The 18,349-nt window shown below is 39.0% G+C and overlaps 3 protein-coding genes across 3 annotated transcripts in view; 1 reads left to right on the plus strand and 2 right to left on the minus strand.

The window, feature by feature from the left end:
- Positions 1 to 4,427, plus strand: part of LOC113233971 (beta-1,4-galactosyltransferase 6-like) — a 13,341-nt gene extending 8,914 nt beyond the window's left edge. Inside the window, exon 3 of the mRNA XM_026469207.1 lies at positions 4,229 to 4,427. Coding sequence (XP_026324992.1) covers positions 4,229 to 4,427 — 199 coding nt within the window. The remainder of the gene's footprint in view (positions 1 to 4,228) is intronic.
- Positions 4,428 to 5,386: 959 nt separating this feature from the next.
- Positions 5,387 to 11,713, minus strand: LOC113233972. Its single transcript, XM_026469208.1, has 3 exons — positions 10,904 to 11,713; positions 10,596 to 10,795; positions 5,387 to 6,483 (listed from the first exon to the last, which is right to left on the minus strand). Exons 1-3 carry the CDS (start codon positions 11,711 to 11,713, stop codon positions 5,424 to 5,426), a joined length of 2,070 nt encoding a protein of 689 aa, XP_026324993.1. The 3' UTR covers positions 5,387 to 5,423.
- A 3,991-nt stretch (positions 11,714 to 15,704) lies between these two features.
- LOC113233973 lies at positions 15,705 to 16,990 on the minus strand. Its single transcript, XM_026469209.1, has 2 exons — positions 16,099 to 16,990; positions 15,705 to 15,973 (listed from the first exon to the last, which is right to left on the minus strand). The coding sequence occupies exons 1-2, from the start codon at positions 16,988 to 16,990 to the stop codon at positions 15,705 to 15,707; spliced, it is 1,161 nt and encodes a 386-aa protein (XP_026324994.1).
- Between the last annotated feature and the right edge of the window lie 1,359 nt (positions 16,991 to 18,349).

Below are 18,349 nucleotides of genomic sequence, written 5' to 3' on the forward strand. Positions count from 1 at the left end.
TTTTCACTTGTCTCGCGTCTTGACCCTCGCCTCTGGCTCGGGCCAAGGAGCCTCGAGACTCGTGAATAATGACTAACTTTCCGCACTTATATAAAAAATAACTATTATAACATATTTGCTCGTAAAGTGGCTGAAATAACACCAATTTCAATATCGTAATGTATTTCATTACGCACTTGTGCGTTATTGTAATGTAAAACGCACGAGTTTTTTTTTTAATAAAGTAACATGCACGGTTTTTTGAGATGCTCTATTTAAAAATGAACGATACTTTTTTAAATCTTTGCAAAGAGTTTTTATGTTAGAAAAGTGGTCAATATTTTATGAATAAAATTAACTTTGGGAGATAAAATATAGTAAATAAACATTTAATTCTTTCATTGAATTAATTTTGACAATAAATTACAACCATTTATCTGTAACAAAAACACAAAAATATTAATTTACTTTATTAGTAATACTGGCTATTTTTATACCTTTGCCTAAAAAAAAACGTTGATGCGCGCGCATGGCTAATTTGTGGACAATTAAAAATTATTTCGCGCGCTCTTTCTTTTCGCTGTATTGTTTTTATTTGAAAATGTCGTCAAGTAGTGATGAATTTATCAATTTGACACCGCCACAAGTCTTAAACGCAACGAAAAAGGCTACTCTAAGCCTCTTACCTGAAAAATCGACCGATAGATACTTACAAGCTTAGAATAATAACGCATAGAAACCTAGCCCGCACACGTTAAGTGAGGCAAATTGTAGGACGCCCTATGGGCTTACACGAGCGAGCGGGCTGTCAGTGCTCAAGGTCAAGTTGCACCGCGAGGAGCTCAAAAATTTTTGCTAAAAATGACGAATTGTGCGGTAATTGGGTTTAAAAATAGATCAGACAAATATAAAATAGACACTAACATCACATTCAACAAGGAAATAACGCGTTTCAACTTGTATTTTTGTATAAATGTTCACTAAAACAGAAAATTAATTTCGTTGCAACAAGATACGAAAATGTTGCAAAGTAACGGCTTTTTTCTCCCCATTTTGCTATTCTGTTTCAAAATAATTATATTACGTAATTTTTTGAGAATAGGCAATATCGCAACGGTTGCAAAATTTCTACAAATGTACACCGCCGAAACAACATTGTAGGGAATTTATGTTAGCTATTTTTACGAAATATATTTAGCATTTGTCTTCATTAGTTTCATGTGAAAAATCATTATTCTTGTTCATCATACACTCATTTAAATCAATTGTCTTGCCCAGACTTAAAAGTTCTTAATTTAAATTATTTCAGGAAACTAGCTCTGACTAAAAAGTCATCGTCAGTTCTCCAAAATCGTGTATAAATAACTTTCAGGTTCAGGTTCTTAATTGTTATCGTGTACTTTTCATGTAAACATACCCACAGATAATATCAGGCTATTTATATATTCAAATTCGATAGTCGCACTTAAACTCGCTTGTAGGTTTTTGTTCATATATGAGTTAAATAAGAATTGGGTAGTATTTAATAAGGTGCCTACAGATTTGCTCGACATTGTCGATCGACAGTAACGATTGAGAATTATAGACGATTTCGAGGAGTTTTAGAGTGCTTATTACGAATGTAGCATTAATTTCTAAATCCAAGATGGTTGACAACAAATTTCAAAAATGTATTTTTGGTAAACCATAAGGAAAAAACATGTATATCTGAATACAAGATGGAGGACAAGACTTCTAATTCTTCTTCTTCTAATTCTTTGCCATCTTGGATTTAGAAATATGTGCTATATTCGGAATGAGCAGCCCCTAATACCTTGAAAACGACACCCAACTTGCCATTATTCGAAAAATCGTGCCCGCCATCTTGGATTTAGAAATTAGTGCCATGTTCTTAATGAGCACCCCCAAATACCTCGAAAACGACACCTAACTTGCTATTATTTGAAAAGTCATGTACGCCATCTTGGATTTAGAAATAAGTGTTATATTCCTAATGAGCACCCCCAAATACCTCGAAAACGATCCCCAACTTGCCATTATATGAAAATCGTGCCCGCCATCTTGGATTTAGAAATGAGTGCCATATTCGTAATGAGCACCCCCGAATACCTCGGAAATGATACCCATATGGCATTTATTTCAAAGTCGTGTCCGCCATCTTGGATTTAGAAATAAATGCCATATTCGTGATGAGCACCTCGAATACCTCAAAAACGATTCCCATATTGCATTTATTTGAAAAGACGTGTCCGCCATCTTGGATTTAGAAATGAGAAAAGTCGTGTCCGCCTTCGTGTATTCAGATATAAATGCCATTTCCATAAGGATTACCAAAAATAAATTTTCGAAAATTCCTGTCACTTGACGTTGTCGATCAACAGTAACGATCGACTAAATCGAGCATATCTGTAGGCACCTGATCGACAAAATCGAGCAAATCTGTAGGCACCTCTAACTTAACGATGAGTTAAGCAAGATACAATTTCCCCACTTTTGAGGGAAATGTTATTCCATGGCATCATTATTTGTATATTTGTGTGCGTGCCGACGAGCGTAAATACAAGTTGCTTACGCCTACATGAATTTGATTTTTGCCTCACTTGTGACAGTTCGTTTTTTATGAAACTATCATTCTATGCGTTATTATTCTAAGCTTACAAGCGTATCAAAAATTCATCATAATATGGAAAACAAGCAAAGATGCAAATTCATTTTCAGAAAATGTGTTTTTAGGCTATTTCATGGAACTTTCTTAAAAATATAAGTTAAGCTCATTGTGGTGCTACTATTCAATGCTAAAAAGCACTATGAAAACAAACCATGGTATTGATATCAAGTCATACTCCAACTTGATAGCATTTCTAAAAAGACGCTCAGATGGCCATGTAAGTAAAAAGTCGAAAGCATTTTCGGCTGACAATATCAAGAAGTTCCTAAAAGAAGCTCCGGATTGGCGATATTTGGCAACAAAGGTCAGTTGAAACTAAATTATTGTCATTAATTTCTTTCACTTTCGTATTTCTTTACAATATAGGTGTTTATATGTTCTTTTAATCTCTTTTCAGGTTGTATTAATATTCGGTATAAATGGTGCATGTAGACGTCAAGAGTTGGCAAACATAACAACTAATGATGTCGAGAACCATGGGCGGGTTCTTCTTGTCCAGGTCAAAAACACAAAAAATAAAATTCAAAGGTCGTTCACAATACAGGGGCCTTTTTACGACGTAGTGAAGAAATACGAAGCGCTTCGTTCAACAAAAGCTAATTCCAACAGATTTTTTTAAAATTACCAAAATGGAAAAGGGACTAACCAACCCATTGGCATCAATAAATTGGGAGCAATGCCGAAAGAAATTGCCACTTTCTTAAATTTGCCTCAAGCAAATGAATACACAGGGCACAGTTTCAGAAGGTCCTCGGCTACATTGCTCGCTATTCAGGTGCGGACTTATTGACACTAAAACGCCACGGAGGATGGCGGTCAAGCAATGTAGCCGAAGGATACATAGAAGAGTCGATAAGAAATAAAGAAGAAATTAGCTCTCGCATTACAAGGAACATAAATTTGTAGTCAAGTGTTGACTTTCAACCATCTACGAGCACACACGCGTACATTCCACCATCGTCGCCGCAGCCGCAACCGCCTCCGCCGCCACCACCGACTGCAGAACTCTGTGGTCTCGTTTCACTTTCACTCAAGAGAGTGAGAGAGAGACTGGGGAGATTGTAACTAATAATAATAACTTGACAACATTAAAAATGCCAACTGGCAACGTAACAATCACTTTTAAAAATTGTTCATATTTCTATAACTGCTTTAACAAGTAATTAAAGATTTATTCGTTTAACAAAGTCAGAGTCTTATTTATTTCCTCGCAAATATGTTATAAAACGTCGTGTGACATACGTGCGCTTTGAAAATTACAGCCTCTGCTTTCTTATAGCAATATCGCCTCGGCTGTCATTTTCAACTTACCGCACTTATATCATAATGTACCATTGCTGTATTCCGTGCCGAGTGTACACTATTACCGAGTCCAATGAAAATCACAATCTGGTAGCACTTTCAACGCGACGACAATGAGACAATTCCGCACTAACACATCACATCACACAACCACTCTATTGTGCTATTTTCGTCATATACAAATTTATTTTATTCGATTAGTCGACTTACTTTATTCATAAGTCTCGTGTCGTATTAAATCATAAAACGAGTAAACATTTTCTCTTCCTTCTTGTTCAGATTGGAGCCGGAGCTGACGCACTACACTATGCTCGAGCACGCGCCCGAGGCGCCGAACGCGGCGCGGTTCCGCGTACTGCGCGAGAACCGGCGCCGGGTGGGCCTCGGCGGTCTCGACGGCCTTGACGAGTTGCGGCAACGCGCGCGCCCGCGCCTGCGCACCTACCGCCTCTTCACGCTGGTGGGCGTTCGCTCGTAGGAGGGGAACGGCGTGGTGGGCGAAATAAAAGAATATTCTTTTTAATACACCTTCGTTATATTTTTTATAAGTAGAGTTTGCTGCTAAGGTTACATAAATCGCGAAACGTGCGCGGCGGCGGGTGCGAGTCACACTGTTATAGTCTTGATCGGAGCCGCAGACTGAAGTTCGACGTTTCCCTTGCCGAAGCTACACTGTTGCCGCTGGCGCCTGTTCTCGCGAGAAGCGTCCTGTGTCTCTCGTGTTGATCTTTCTAGACGTAACTACATTTTTAGGTATTTTAAATTTCATAACACCTCCCTTATTAGCCGGATGTGTCTGAATTACTTTCGCAGCGTTTTTGTTGTCGCCGAATGTCTCTGCGACTGCTTCCGAGGGCCGGGTCAAATCTATGTCGGCCAGCCAGTTTTTCACACTCGTAGTATATTTTTGCTTAAGCTGTAAGCGCCTATCTGATGACTCTGATTTAGCTATTTTTATCTTTTTAATAGGAACATCGATTTTCGGTGGAATCGACTTTCGTTTTGATGAATTGTTGGTAGCAGCGTTGGTGATTTCCGTGTTGCAGATAATTTCTGCAATTAATTTTTTTAGTTGTTCTAAGAATAAATTGAAACTAACAATTAAAACCGAAAGTACCGAATAAAAGTGTCATCACGAATATGGGTTAGGGGTGTGTTAGGGGGTCGGTTAGGGGTTCGGTTAGGGGTTCGGTTGGGGGATCGGTTGGGGATTGGTTGGGGGATCGGTTGGGGGGTCGGTTGGGGGGGCCGGTTGGGTGGCCGGTAGGGGGCTGGTTGGGGGGCCGGTAGGGGGGCCGGTTGGGGGCCTAATCCAGAGCCTAACTCACCCCTAACCCCCACAACCCAAACCTTAAACCACCCTCTAACTCACTCCTAACCCCCCCAAACCAAACCCTAACCCCCAACCCAAATCCTAACCCACCCCCAAACCCACGCTTCACGACGACGCCCAAAGTCTCAACTTCGGCGCATCTCACGAACGTTCCCGACTAGCGGCGGAAACCGCGTTATTAATCGTTCGCCCAAAACCAGTGCGATTTTCGTTCGCTCTAATAGTGTGCGAACTTTTAGTCGCCACATAGGTCCCCCACGGTCGATAGTAGTCTGGGAAATATACTCTTCTACCGCTCCTTGTACGCCTTTGAGTAACCTCGGGCGGAGGTACAGGTGAAATGTCAGGTGTGTCAAGTAATCCAGCATTATCATTGCTGGTGAAGGCAGGCTTTAATCGATCAACCGAAATGTTCATTGCTGTGTCTCGCACTAAAACCTTGAAGTACTTTTCTTTTCGTTCCAATACCTTATATGGACCTGCGTAAGGGGGCTCCAAAGATCTTCTAACTCTGTCCAGGCGCAGGAATAAGTGAGAGCAGTCTTTAAGACTTTTTGGTGAGTAAAATGGAGTATTGCTGTGCCACTTAGCTGGTTTTGCCATGAGCTTGGCCATGTGTGGCCTTAGACGGGACGCGAAGCAGGAAAGGTCCTCCACAGTGTAGCCATCAGACGGAGACAGGAACTGGCCGGGCAGACGGAGGAATTCGCCGTATACCAACTCGGCGGAAGACGATTGAATGTCTTCTTTCCAGGAGCTGCGGATACCTAATAAGACAAGAGGTAAGGCCTCGGTCCGTAGAGAGTTATCGTGGCACATGATGGCGCCCTTTAGTTGCCTGTGCAGGCGTTCAACCATACCGTTGGCGATAGGGTGATAGGCGGTAGTATGAAAGTGATGTGCTCCGAGCATGGTGGTGAGGGCTCGGAACAAGTGAGACTCGAACTGACGGCCACGGTCCGTTGTAATTCGCTGCGGGCAGCCAAACCGGGATATCCAGTCGGATACGAGGGCGGCCACGCATGTCTCGGCCGCAATGTCCCTGAGCGGTATTGCCTCCGGCCTCCGGGTGAAGCGGTCGATGACAGTAAGGCAATATCTGTAATCACAAGACAGAGTTAAAGGTCCTACGAGGTCGAGGTGGATATGGGTGCACCTCGAGGAAGTGACAGGAAATGAGGAGAGAGGAGCAGATGTGTGACTTTACAACACTGGCAGTTTTGGCACATTTTTGACCACTCTCTACAATCGTTGGGAATACCTGGCCAAACAAATCTTTGAGTGACCAGTCCCACTGTAGCTGAATTTCCTGGGTGACTCAGGTTATGTAGCGTGTCAAAGACTTGTTTTCTAAAGTTCGCAGTGACGAATGGTCGAGGCGGCTGAATAGACACGTCGCAATAGATTTTGTGGTCGGAACATGGTAACTTGAGCGAAGATCCGGTAAGAAGCAAGTTTTGCAGCTCAGAATCAGTCTCCTTAACAGTTCGCGATCGTAAGGACTGTATTTTTTTGCGATAACTTTAACTTTTTGGAAAAAGATCCTAGGGGTCTCCAATTAGAATTTTGCGCGTTGTTGAAGTACTGCGCCTATAGACACATCAGATGCGTCAGTAATTATCGATATCTCTGCAGTCGGGTCCGGATGCGTAAGACGAGTTGCATCAATGAGTGATTTCTTATATTAATAAATAAAAATAAAATAAAAAGACTTTATTCTTCAACAGAAAACACAACAATATTTAAGATAAAACAATGCTTAAATCTATGTCGAAGAAAAAGAAAAAGCCTCAGCAATTTGCTGGTTTTCAGGCTTCACCTGGCAAGTATTCGCCGCTGGAGACACCGTAGCATATAGAGACGGGTATCTTTTCGAATACATATATAAATAAATAAATAAATAGGAGGGTATCTCACTCACTATAAACGTTTACTACATAAATAACAAACCTTAAAACTTAAAATGACATACGTACCGACCACCGAACATACTGAACTTAGCAGCAAAGAGTATTTCACTGTGTACATAGAATACAATAAGCAGAGAATGGAATTTGGAAAAAATATAGAGTTAGTACATCTTTAATTCCAATTATAATCCTACTTTTATTATTTTCAATGACGTAACAGAGCCTACATCACCTTCGACCAACAGTATGATGTCTTCTGTAGATTAAGCAGCCATTCCCTGCACTTACACTTGAAAGTATATGACGATTTACATATTTTTACTTGCGGCGGAAGATCGTTCCAACACTTAGTTGCCGCAAAACGAAAGCTGCCTCTAAAAGAATGTAGTCGAGGAGAAGATGACAATTTCAAACTCGGATAGCGTATCGGACGGGTGCTGCCCTCCACTCTATCGTTCCAAATCAGCTTATCTGCCAAGTACGGCGGCCACAGTTTATTTCTCAAAGAAAATACAAGTGTACCAAGCTTTAACATTTGCCTGTTCGCCATGTTCAAAATATTGTAGGTATTAAGAAACGGGGTAACATGCGACCTCGGCGGAACGGAATAGCAAAACCTAATACATGCGTTTTGAACGCTTTGGATTTTTTTCACCGTCTTTTTGTGTAAACATGGTCCATACACAACGTCACAGTAATCGATAATAGATAAGACCAGGGCATCCGTTAATCTACGTCTTACAGCCGTACTCAAATGGGGTCTTATCTTGTATAACTGTTTAAGCGCAGCATAACATTTAGGTAATTTAGAAGCCACATGTTTATCAAAAATTAGAGAGCTATCGAATAAAAGACCAAGGTTTCTCGCTATAGTAGTTTCACACATTTGCTGTTTATTAACAATGATGGAAGGATTAGAATCTTGGACACATTTAATCTGATGTTTTGTTCCCAATATCAGATAGGAACATTTCTGCGCGTTTAATAAAAGTCTGTTATTATTAGACCAATCCAATACTAGGCTCAAGTCAATATTAAGCGCCCGGATAGCTGTAAGTATTTTATCTCTCTTTGACTCGGTATGTATTAAGATTTGTGTGTCATCCGCATACATATGTGCACTACTTGATTGTATACGATTAAGTAAATCACTAGTATAGATGGTGTAAAGAGTCGGTCCTAATATGGATCCTTGAACCACACCACGCTCTACAGAAAGAGTGGCTGATTTCACTGTAGTTCCACCACGATCAACACATTCAACGGCTTGAGTACTATAGAACCATGAACACACAAGATCATTACATCCATATTGTTTAAGTTTATAAAGAAGGTTACTCCTTACGAGACAATCAAAGGCGCGACTATAATCTAACAAAACTAGAATAGTAGCTAAACCATTGTTAGAGGCCATAAGTACTTCATCTACTACGTGCAATAAAGCAGTGGTGGTGCTGTGCTGCCTTCAAAAACCTGATTGATGTACAGGAATAATGTCGTTACTTTCAAAGTACTTTACAAGTCTAGAGTTAACGACTTTTTCCAACACCTTCGATAACACCGGTAGTAGCCCTATTGACCTCAAATCTTTGACGGACTCAACATTCGATTTTTTTGGTATCGGTCTAACAATAGCGGTTTTCCATTTCTTAGGGAACTGTCCTGATTTCATTGACGTGTTTATTATACTTGTTATCGCAACCAATGAGTATGGCAAAGTAAGGCGAATCATTTTCATCGATATTCCATCATTACCAGCGGCGTTAGAAGATATCGAGTTAACAATCCTTAAGACTTCATCAGGTGTGCATTCAGTAAAATTAAAACTGCATTCTGTTACGACTGGAATATCACCTTTAGGAAGAGAATGAATGTTTGGAACCGAATCTATAAAATATTTGTTTATTAAATGTGGATCACTTAGGTGTAACGGTAGTGCATTTCGTTTAGAACTTCCAAGAACCTTATTTATTTCACCCCATAGCTGACGTGGTTTATGAATATTATTATTGATATGATGAGAAAAATAGTGTTGTTTCTCGCTACGAATCAAATCCGTAACGGTATTTCGCAAAAATTTGTAAAAATTGTTATTTTCCGCACAGGGAGATGTTTTTGCTCGCAAATACGCCTTATCCCTATCCACCATCACGGCTTTTATGCTATCTGTAATCCATGGTGTTGGAAGAGCACGGAATGCTCTTGTACGCTCAGGAACAAAATGATTGAACAGCCCTAGTATTAGATACTCAAAACATTCTACCATATCGTCTACATCACTATACTCTAAGACCAAGTCCCAGGGCGTGATGGATGAGGCACAGTTATAAGTCTCTATGTCAAAATCACTAAATGGTCTATATGTTACAGTTCTGAGTGGAGGTTTTTGGGTTTGGATTGGAAATTTCGCTGAAATGTATGCGTGATCACTTAAATCATCATTGTGTTTGACAATAATATTTTTAGCTTTGAGAGATTTACCGCTGCAAATGACATCCAGTAATGACTTCGTAGTTTCAGTAACACGAGTAGCTTCAGTAACGATTAGATATAGTTCATGTTCATTTAGCAGTTCAAAAATATATCTTTTTGGTATCCCGCAGAAGTCAGAAGGTTAACGTTGACATCTCCTGTTAAAAATACGTGATCAAATTGTGGTGTCAATGTAGAAAGCGTGTCATTAAGTTGCTCTATACAATGACTATAGTTGAATGTTGGAGGGCGATAGAACACACATATTGCAAGTTTTAGTTTACCGACTTTAACTTCGATACTTAACAGCTCAAGGTCGCCAGATGATAAGGCTATATTGCGGCAACGCAAACCATTTTTTACGTAAAATCCTACGCCCCCGCCCTCCCGCTTTCGACCGGTACCACGTGGTTTGTGTATTAACCTATATCCTGTTACATTATAATATTTAGTGTCAGAATTTTCGTTTAGTCGTGTTTCTGTAAGTGCCAGGACGTCAGGACAATTAATCTCAATAGTGCGTGTCAATTCATCTCTACCTGTATTTAGAGATTGGACATTAAGCACAACTAGCACGAACTCTGATTTTTTTCTAACCATTTTGTTTTATATTGTCTACATAATAGAATAAGTCAAAGGTGTTAAAGTGATTTAGTTGGTAGTCAGTAAGTATATCATAACTTAAATAATAACCAGAGTAAACAAGTAAATAAGAATTATGAACTCTTACACTTAAATAAAATACATATAGGAGACAAAAACCTTGAATAATTACAAATGACAGAATGCATGTGTACGACTGCATCACTAATACAGGGCTGAAACTAACTGATGAGGTAGGAAATAAGTATTGACTATTAATTTTTAAGCAATATATAAGTACATAATATAAAACGTTAGCATTGGGAGTAGAATCTTGATTTAAAATTACATTAATTTGGTCAAAGAATTATGATTTTTAATCAGAATCAATGCACTGTCATCAGTCTTCTTCATGTAAATTTTGCCATGCTTCACCCATACATGTTTGTACGATAATTGTTTAGCAGTCTTGCGGGCTAGAGCATGTAGCTCTTTACTCTCCGGCGAAAGATGCTCTACTATATATACTGGAGCTGAGTTATTATCAACCTGGGGGCCAAGATGAGAGGCGTTTAAACGCTTATTTCTATGGGTCCGATTGTACGCTCTATATGCAGAGATTAATCCATCGCGATAGTGCTCAGACGACAATGTTACAAGTACACTACGAGGCCGGTCAGATTGAGGTTGAAGCTTGGCTACTCTACGGATGGAGCGGATTTCACTATCCGGAATTATATAATTTAGTTGTTCACAAATTTTTTTTAATGCACTTGAAAGGTTTTCCGATTTTTGTTCAGGTAACATTTGAATTTCAACGTTACGTCGTCTCGAATTGTCTTCAACTGTGCGTAGACGCCCGTCCAGCTTCATTAGATCCGTAGACAGCTTCGAGTTTTCAGCTTCTAAACGTTTTATCTTATCATTAGTAGTTCTAATGTCGTTCCCTATGTCAGCTTGTTCAGCAGCCAAAAAATCGGTAGTTTCGGTTTGGTGAAAAGCATTCAGTTGTTCGGGAGTGAAGTTGACCGAATGAGCTCCTTTGATTCTGGGGCCTTCTAATAACACATTCAGCGGTGCCTGGGTCTTTGCTGCCTTTGGTATGAAACTCCTGTAAAAATTTAATATTCCCAGAAATCTTCTTAGCTCTTTTATCGTTTTCGGTACTGGAAACTCCTGAATCGCCTGCACTTTTACATCAAACGGTTGTGTTCCTGAGGCGGATACATTATAGCCCTGAAAGGATACTTCAGATTGGCCCCAGGCATATTTGGCAGGGTTAATCAAAACGCCGTACTCACTCAGTCGTTTAAACAGCTGATGTAAGTGATTTTTATGGAGGCTCACGGATGGAGAAAACACCAGTATATCATCCAGATACCCGAAACAAAATTCATCAAAGCCGGTGAGTACTTCATCAATAAAACTTTGAAAGGTTTGAGCCGCGTTGCGAAGTCCGAATGTCATGTAAGGGAATTCAAAGAGCCCGAATGGTGTAGTTATGGCGGTTTTTGGTATGTCGGCTGGATTTACAGGTATCTGTTTGTATGCTTTGACCAAATCTATTTTGGAAAATATAGAGCATCCAGAAAGATGTTGTGCAAAGTCCTGAATATACCGTATAGGGTATCGGTCTGGAATAGTGCGTGCGTTAAGTGCTCGATAATCCCCACAAGGTCTCCATCCATCGTCCTTTTTTTGACTAGGTGTAAGGCAGAAGACCAAGGACTTTGTGATCGTCTAGCTGTACCACTTTTCGTCATATCTTCAAATTCCTTTTTAGCGGCTCTCAGTCGATCCACATCCAATCAGCGAGGCCGGCAACAGACAGGAGGGCCTGATGAGGTTTTTAAAAAATGCATCGTATTATGTTTGGGCTTTACCAAGGTACCTGCCGGGCGTGTGACCTCTGGAAACTGTCGTAGTAAGTCACAAAACTCGCTGTCACCGGAAACCGTCTTTATTGAAGCGATGCTCTCCGGGACTTTCTGACGAGGTGCTGGTACGGAGAGTGAAGTTAATCCATCGATAAGGCTCTGATGTCTGCAATCTAGAAGCAAATTATAATAGCTTAGAAAATCCACGCCTATAATTGGTTTAGATATATCCGCAATGCTAAACTTCCAAGGAAAGTACGCCTGAGTCCTAAGTTAAGTTACAGTTGTATGGGACCATACGTGTTGATCACTGTTCCATTTGCAGCTACAAGGTCATACTTTGTAGGTATGCAACGCTTCTTGACGGCAGACCGCGGAAAAATGCACAAGTCGGAGACAGTGTCTAGGAAAAATACCATTTTTGTTGTTTGGTCAGTGATAAACAGTCGGCCTGTTTGAGTTGAGCAGTCGTTGGCCGCTACTTTCGGCTGCTCCTGGTGTTTTTCGACTCCCAATTGCAGGGTGACTGGCATCTGTTTGCTCGAGCCTGCGAGAATGTAAAATGATACCAGGAGTGAGGGTGATCAGGCGGAGGTTGTGGAGTTCTTGACCTTGACTGGCTACGTCCGCGCTTGCTTCTGGAAAAGGATCGTGATCGAGGTAATTGTTGTGCAGGTACCCAGATCATGCCTACTTGTGAGGTTAGCTACTTGCATTGAAAGTTTACTTATCTGTCTAGCCATCTCGTTGAACTACGCACTTGTCACATATGGCGAATGTATAACCGCTGATGTACTAGCTATCTGTGGTGGGCCCATAGGAGCGATCTCGTGCACTTTGTCATCTATATTTGCTAAACTTTCTAATTTTAACTCGGATTGAGAAGCTACGACGGTTTGAACAAGATAAACTGACCTTTTATCTGTGCGAACCATAACGCAGGCTCCTCCGGCCAAAATGGAGGTGGACGTACTCCCATTCGACATATTTCTCCGTGGGCCGTTTCTGGTTTCTCCTGGTCTTCTGGCGGTGCCATTTTTAAATAATTAAAAACTAATTATAATAACTAAGTAACTCGTATTATTGTCCAATGTCGTAGGTCACCAATTTGTGGCACTATGCGAATCACGGCAATTTACAGTTTATAGTCCGGAACACAAAGAAAACACTCAAGTTCGATTTACGCTGTTTAATTACAATAAGACACTTTACACTTACAGCACGAAAGGCACAGAAGATACAGTTCAGTATGGAATGCTAGTCATGGAACTGAAGGCAGTAAACGCAAGCTATGTGCAAAATACTAAACACAATTTATTCACGTAATGGCGGGCGATAACGGTAAATTTTAAAGGCAAAGCGAGCGTGCGTCTAGCGTCAGAGCGCAGCAAACAATGGCCAGCGGCGGAGTTCACGACGGCGGCCGAAGTCTCAACGTCGGCGTATCTCACTAACGTTCCCGACAAGCGGCGGAAACCGCGTTATTAAGCGTTCGCCCAAAACCAGTGCGATCTTCGTTCGCTCTAATAGTGTGCGATCTTTTAGTCGCCACAAAGTATTTAGACGCATAGAATTTGCCAGTACCGGTTTTGTGTTTTTTTTTATGACACCAAGTGACAGGACAGACAAGTCTTGTACCTGTGCCTATCCATGACAGTTGCAGTGCTACTCAGAGCTTTAAAGATCTGAGGGGCATTGCCACTGCGCCCGTTACCTTGAGACGTAAGTTGACAAGTCCCATGTGCTCGTAATTTCACCAGCACCCTTACCCTTTAAAAGTGGAATGCAGTAATGCTCAAATTACTGCTTGGCGGCAGAAATAGGTAAGGTGGCAGTACTTCCCTGAGCGAACCCTTTCACAAGGAGCTCTACTGCTAGTAATATTTAGTTAATATTATAGAGGAAATTGGATTTGCACATGTCTTCTGTACACAATAATAACTATACGATTTAATTGTTACGTAATATCGTCAAAAATTTTGATTCTCAATTTAAATTTATTTATTTTACTCAAATTGTTACCATCTGTGACGAACGTGCCCTTTAACTTGTTTTTATACAAAAATCTCAAGCCCCTATAAAATAAATCTTTATTATTACGAGTATTTCAAATGCCTAAACTACGAGTCTGTCTTGACGTAGAAACGGGCGATAATGGGTCGATCCTCGTAAGTAAAGTGATGAAGTGCCTGTCAGTTTCTTGTCTGTTCCTTTTACGGGTTCTTTTAGATATGCAATGAAAAAGTTCGTGTGTAGATTTTTGTGTTCGTGCGTTCCTTTGTCTGTAAAATTAATGTGCTTCTTACGACTATTCTACAAATATAAGGGCAAAGAGCGAAATTTCCGTATTCTATGATCATAAAGATTTATAATAAAATATCCAACAAGTTAAAAACATAATTATAGTTATGATATGCAATAAACAACTTTTGAAGCTTGTAATACAAAAACGCTACTGCAGTCTGAGCGAATTTCCAATGACAAAAATTAAATCGTACCTATCTATACAATAATGAATTATAAAATTTATACAGTCCTTCTTTGCAGTGACAATTACAGGGTATCTATCATACACGCGCACAAGCTGACCCTGTAATTTTAATTAAAATTGGTAAATCAATTTAAATTTTTACCAAACTTTTTTCTTGAAAAACATGTTAAATAAACTTTGCGCCATGCCAGTCTTAAAACTACAATGAAAAACGTACAGAAAATTATTACAACTCTCAAAAACAAAACGGAAAAACCACAGTCAAAAAATAACTCTACTGTAGTAACAGATTATTGTTTTTCTTACACTGAAGTCCATTTTTAGTAAACGCGACAATGTAAATAAACCTATTTCTTTACTATACTATATAAAATATAGCTTGATACCTGTGACGTTTGTCAGAATGACAGTTACTAGAGATGAGACGTCCATTATATTTTATCGATATTTATAAAGAAATGAGTTTTTTTTAATGTCATTTTTTAGAGATTGAAAGAAAAAGAAAGAAAGAAAAATAAAAGTGTACTCATAGGAAAATTATCATTAACGATGGATATAAATGTAATTTTTTTAGATAACTCCTCAATACTGATTTATTTTGTTACTAGTTTTTGCCCGCGACTTCGTCCGCGTGGAAAAGTTACTTTGGGCAGCATTTTAATTTAAAGGATACTACATTTTATGCAAAGTTTCAAGCTATAAACATCGAAAACCACATTTCCCATACAAACTTCAACCTCCATTTCCACCCCTTTTGTGGTTGATCTTCAAAATAAGCGAGGACTTATATCCATACAACAAAAAAAGATTCATCAAAATCCGTCGCGTAGTTTTTGCGTGATGCGTGCACAAACATACAGACAGACAGACAAAATGTTCAAAAATTGGTGATTTAGTATCTATATCGATTAGGTATTACAACCCCATTAAAATTTAAAAAAAAATTCAATGTACAGACACAGGTCATTTACAGTTTTATTATCTGTATGATTCATTATTGTTTCAAAAAAAGAGCAAAGTATACCTCAATATTATTTAATAGTTTATTCAGATGAAATGAAACAAGAGAAATGAACAGGTATTTAAAATTTTAATTGTTGAAAGGTGTACAGCCGAGATCAACGTCAAAGTCAAAGTCAGATTCATCGCTGGAGCAGTCCTGTAGATTAATAATCAATTCTTGATCACATATGTTGTCAAATTGAAGATCGCGCTCCCAATCTTTTTTAATAACATTTTTGGTCTTCTCAACTACCTTTTTCCAATCATCGGCCTTTACATGTACACAAGCTTCATGTAGTAATGTCAACATTTTATTTGCTGTGAAAGGCGGTGCTACATTATGTCTGGCAGCGTAACCTAGAAAAAAAGTTATTGGATGAAGCAAAAAACCTACAAGAAAAGTATAATATAGTAACCCATAGTAGTATATATACTATATAGACCCTTGTAACCTTAATATATTTTTTTAAGATAATACGAACCTTTGACTTGAGCCCAGATTAGTTCAATTGCATTGTAATGACAATGGTATGGTGGTAAACGGATGACAGTGTGGCCCATTTCCTTTGCAATTTCACCTAATATATATTTTGGAGTTCTAGGCTTATGAATGCTTACTAATCTTAGCAATTCTTTTTTGAGCATGCTGTTGTTTGCTTCTACTCCTTTGTTTTGGAGCCAAGTTATAATTTCATTTTTCCGATTGCTCGTCGTAGGCGCCTTATCTTTTTGTACCGAATGGTACGGAGCGTTGTCCATAACAATAAAATGTGGTTCACTCAAATTATTTAAAAGAGTTAGAAACCACTCCTTAAATTTGTTAAAATCCATTTCCTCGTGGTACTCTGTTGTTTTGACAGACTTAAACGCCAGCAAACAATTGGGCACAAAACCTGACGATGTTCCCGCATGAGAAATTATTAATCTTTGCCCTTTACCTTCGGGCACCTTGGTAGTAGACTCTGCTTTATCGTCTGTCCACGATCTTGAAACAGTGTGATTTGCGTTGAGCCATGTTTCGTCTAGAAAAACCACTTTATCCCAGTCTGTAATGTCTTTGACTTTACGCAAAAAGTCAATTCGGGCCAAAGCAATGTCTGTTCGCTCCATTATAATCTTTCTTTTATAGTTTTTTTTATACGCAAACCCGATTTCTTTCAAAATCTTGGATAGTGATGGTGGACTTCCTTCAAATAAACCCGAGTCTTTAAGCGATATGGCTAATTTTTTTAACGTGGGATATTCACCATGTGCGTAATACGCATAAATATGGTTGCGAATTGCAGCGGCATCAAAGTCGTCAATTTCGGTGACTGGAGAGACTCTCTTTCTTTTTTTATTCGGAGTCGATAATAATATATCTTCAGCCTCCATCTCCGTTGATGATTCTCCATACTTTTTTTTGGTAATTCGAGCCACTGTAGCTCGTCCGATACCAAGAGCGTCAGCTACTCTATTGCAAACTTGCTCCAATGGCAGTAGCGGTCCGCCATTTTGATTCTCGCGCTCAAAATACTCGCGCAAACGGATAACAAACTCGCGACTTTCACTCTTTAAAACAGTTTTTTTTGTTCTTTTCGGCATTGTGGCGCAAAGAAAACAACAAACAAGAAAATATAGCAACAAAACTTAACAAAGTAACAGCAACAACGATTAAACAATAATAATCACGTAGAGGTAGCGTTAGCGTATACAAGGCGTGGCGTCGGCACTCGTACTGACTCAAAAAAGATGGCGTCGGCTTGTTCGCCGCATGCGGAAGCAGTGTTGCCAGACTAAAAAAATACGAATCTGTTGTGAACACATTATTTTATTTAATTATTTTATACGATTTAAGTTAATGAAATTTTCATAAATATATTGTATCGACATTCGTCAGTCAGTCGATTACACATCTCTACCAGTCTTCAGAAAACGTTTATAAAGTAAGCTAAGAACCAAAAAACAAAAAAAAAGATAAATATGAGTTCATTTAGATTACCTTTGTTTTTACAAGTATCTCTATGATAACATGTTTTTTTTTTAAATAAAGGATTCTTTTTTTATATACAAACGATTTAATAATATTTAAAAACTATAACTTTTTCAACCAGATATTTATTGTGGCTGTCTTTAAAACGAAGTCGCTAATGTCGCAGGTATCAAGCTGTATTTTACGTACTTTAGTATGTGATCACTGGAATTTGAAGATGAACCAGTGTGTTCTTCAAATTGTATTCTCTTTATCATGGACCAATAACTCGGGAGGCTGCTAATCTTCCTACTACAGATCGTAGTTTTGAAAAAGATCAAAATTCCGTATTATATCTGATGGGGTTGATCAATAGCTTGGAAGTAGTTTGTATTACGCAAATGGCCATCAGTGGTGAAGCCTGAAAATTGCCTTTAGTAGTGCCGGAGCAAAACAAAAACCACGTGCCTTAATAAGTGGCGCCTTGGCAACAATTAAGCACAACACTTATTAGCAAACAAGATACTTGTACACTTGATTTCACTGGTTAATTATTCTATAATTAAAATTGAAAAGTATAGTAAATTGCTTCATAATTTTGATAATATGTGGAAAATTTTAGGCAAGCCGGTGGGAATCGAGTTACATGGACGCCTCGCCACTGATAGCTATGGATATCAATAATTCCTCTTTAATATGAAAAGGAAGACGTTTTTTTTCTTGTAATATTATTCAAATATTGATAATGAGCTAAAATTATTTTCTGATCTGTGACAAATATG

This window comes from Hyposmocoma kahamanoa, unplaced genomic scaffold (assembly GCF_003589595.1).
Source record: "Hyposmocoma kahamanoa isolate Upper Pololo Valley unplaced genomic scaffold, ASM358959v1 80, whole genome shotgun sequence".
Taxonomy (NCBI): domain Eukaryota; kingdom Metazoa; phylum Arthropoda; class Insecta; order Lepidoptera; family Cosmopterigidae; genus Hyposmocoma; species Hyposmocoma kahamanoa.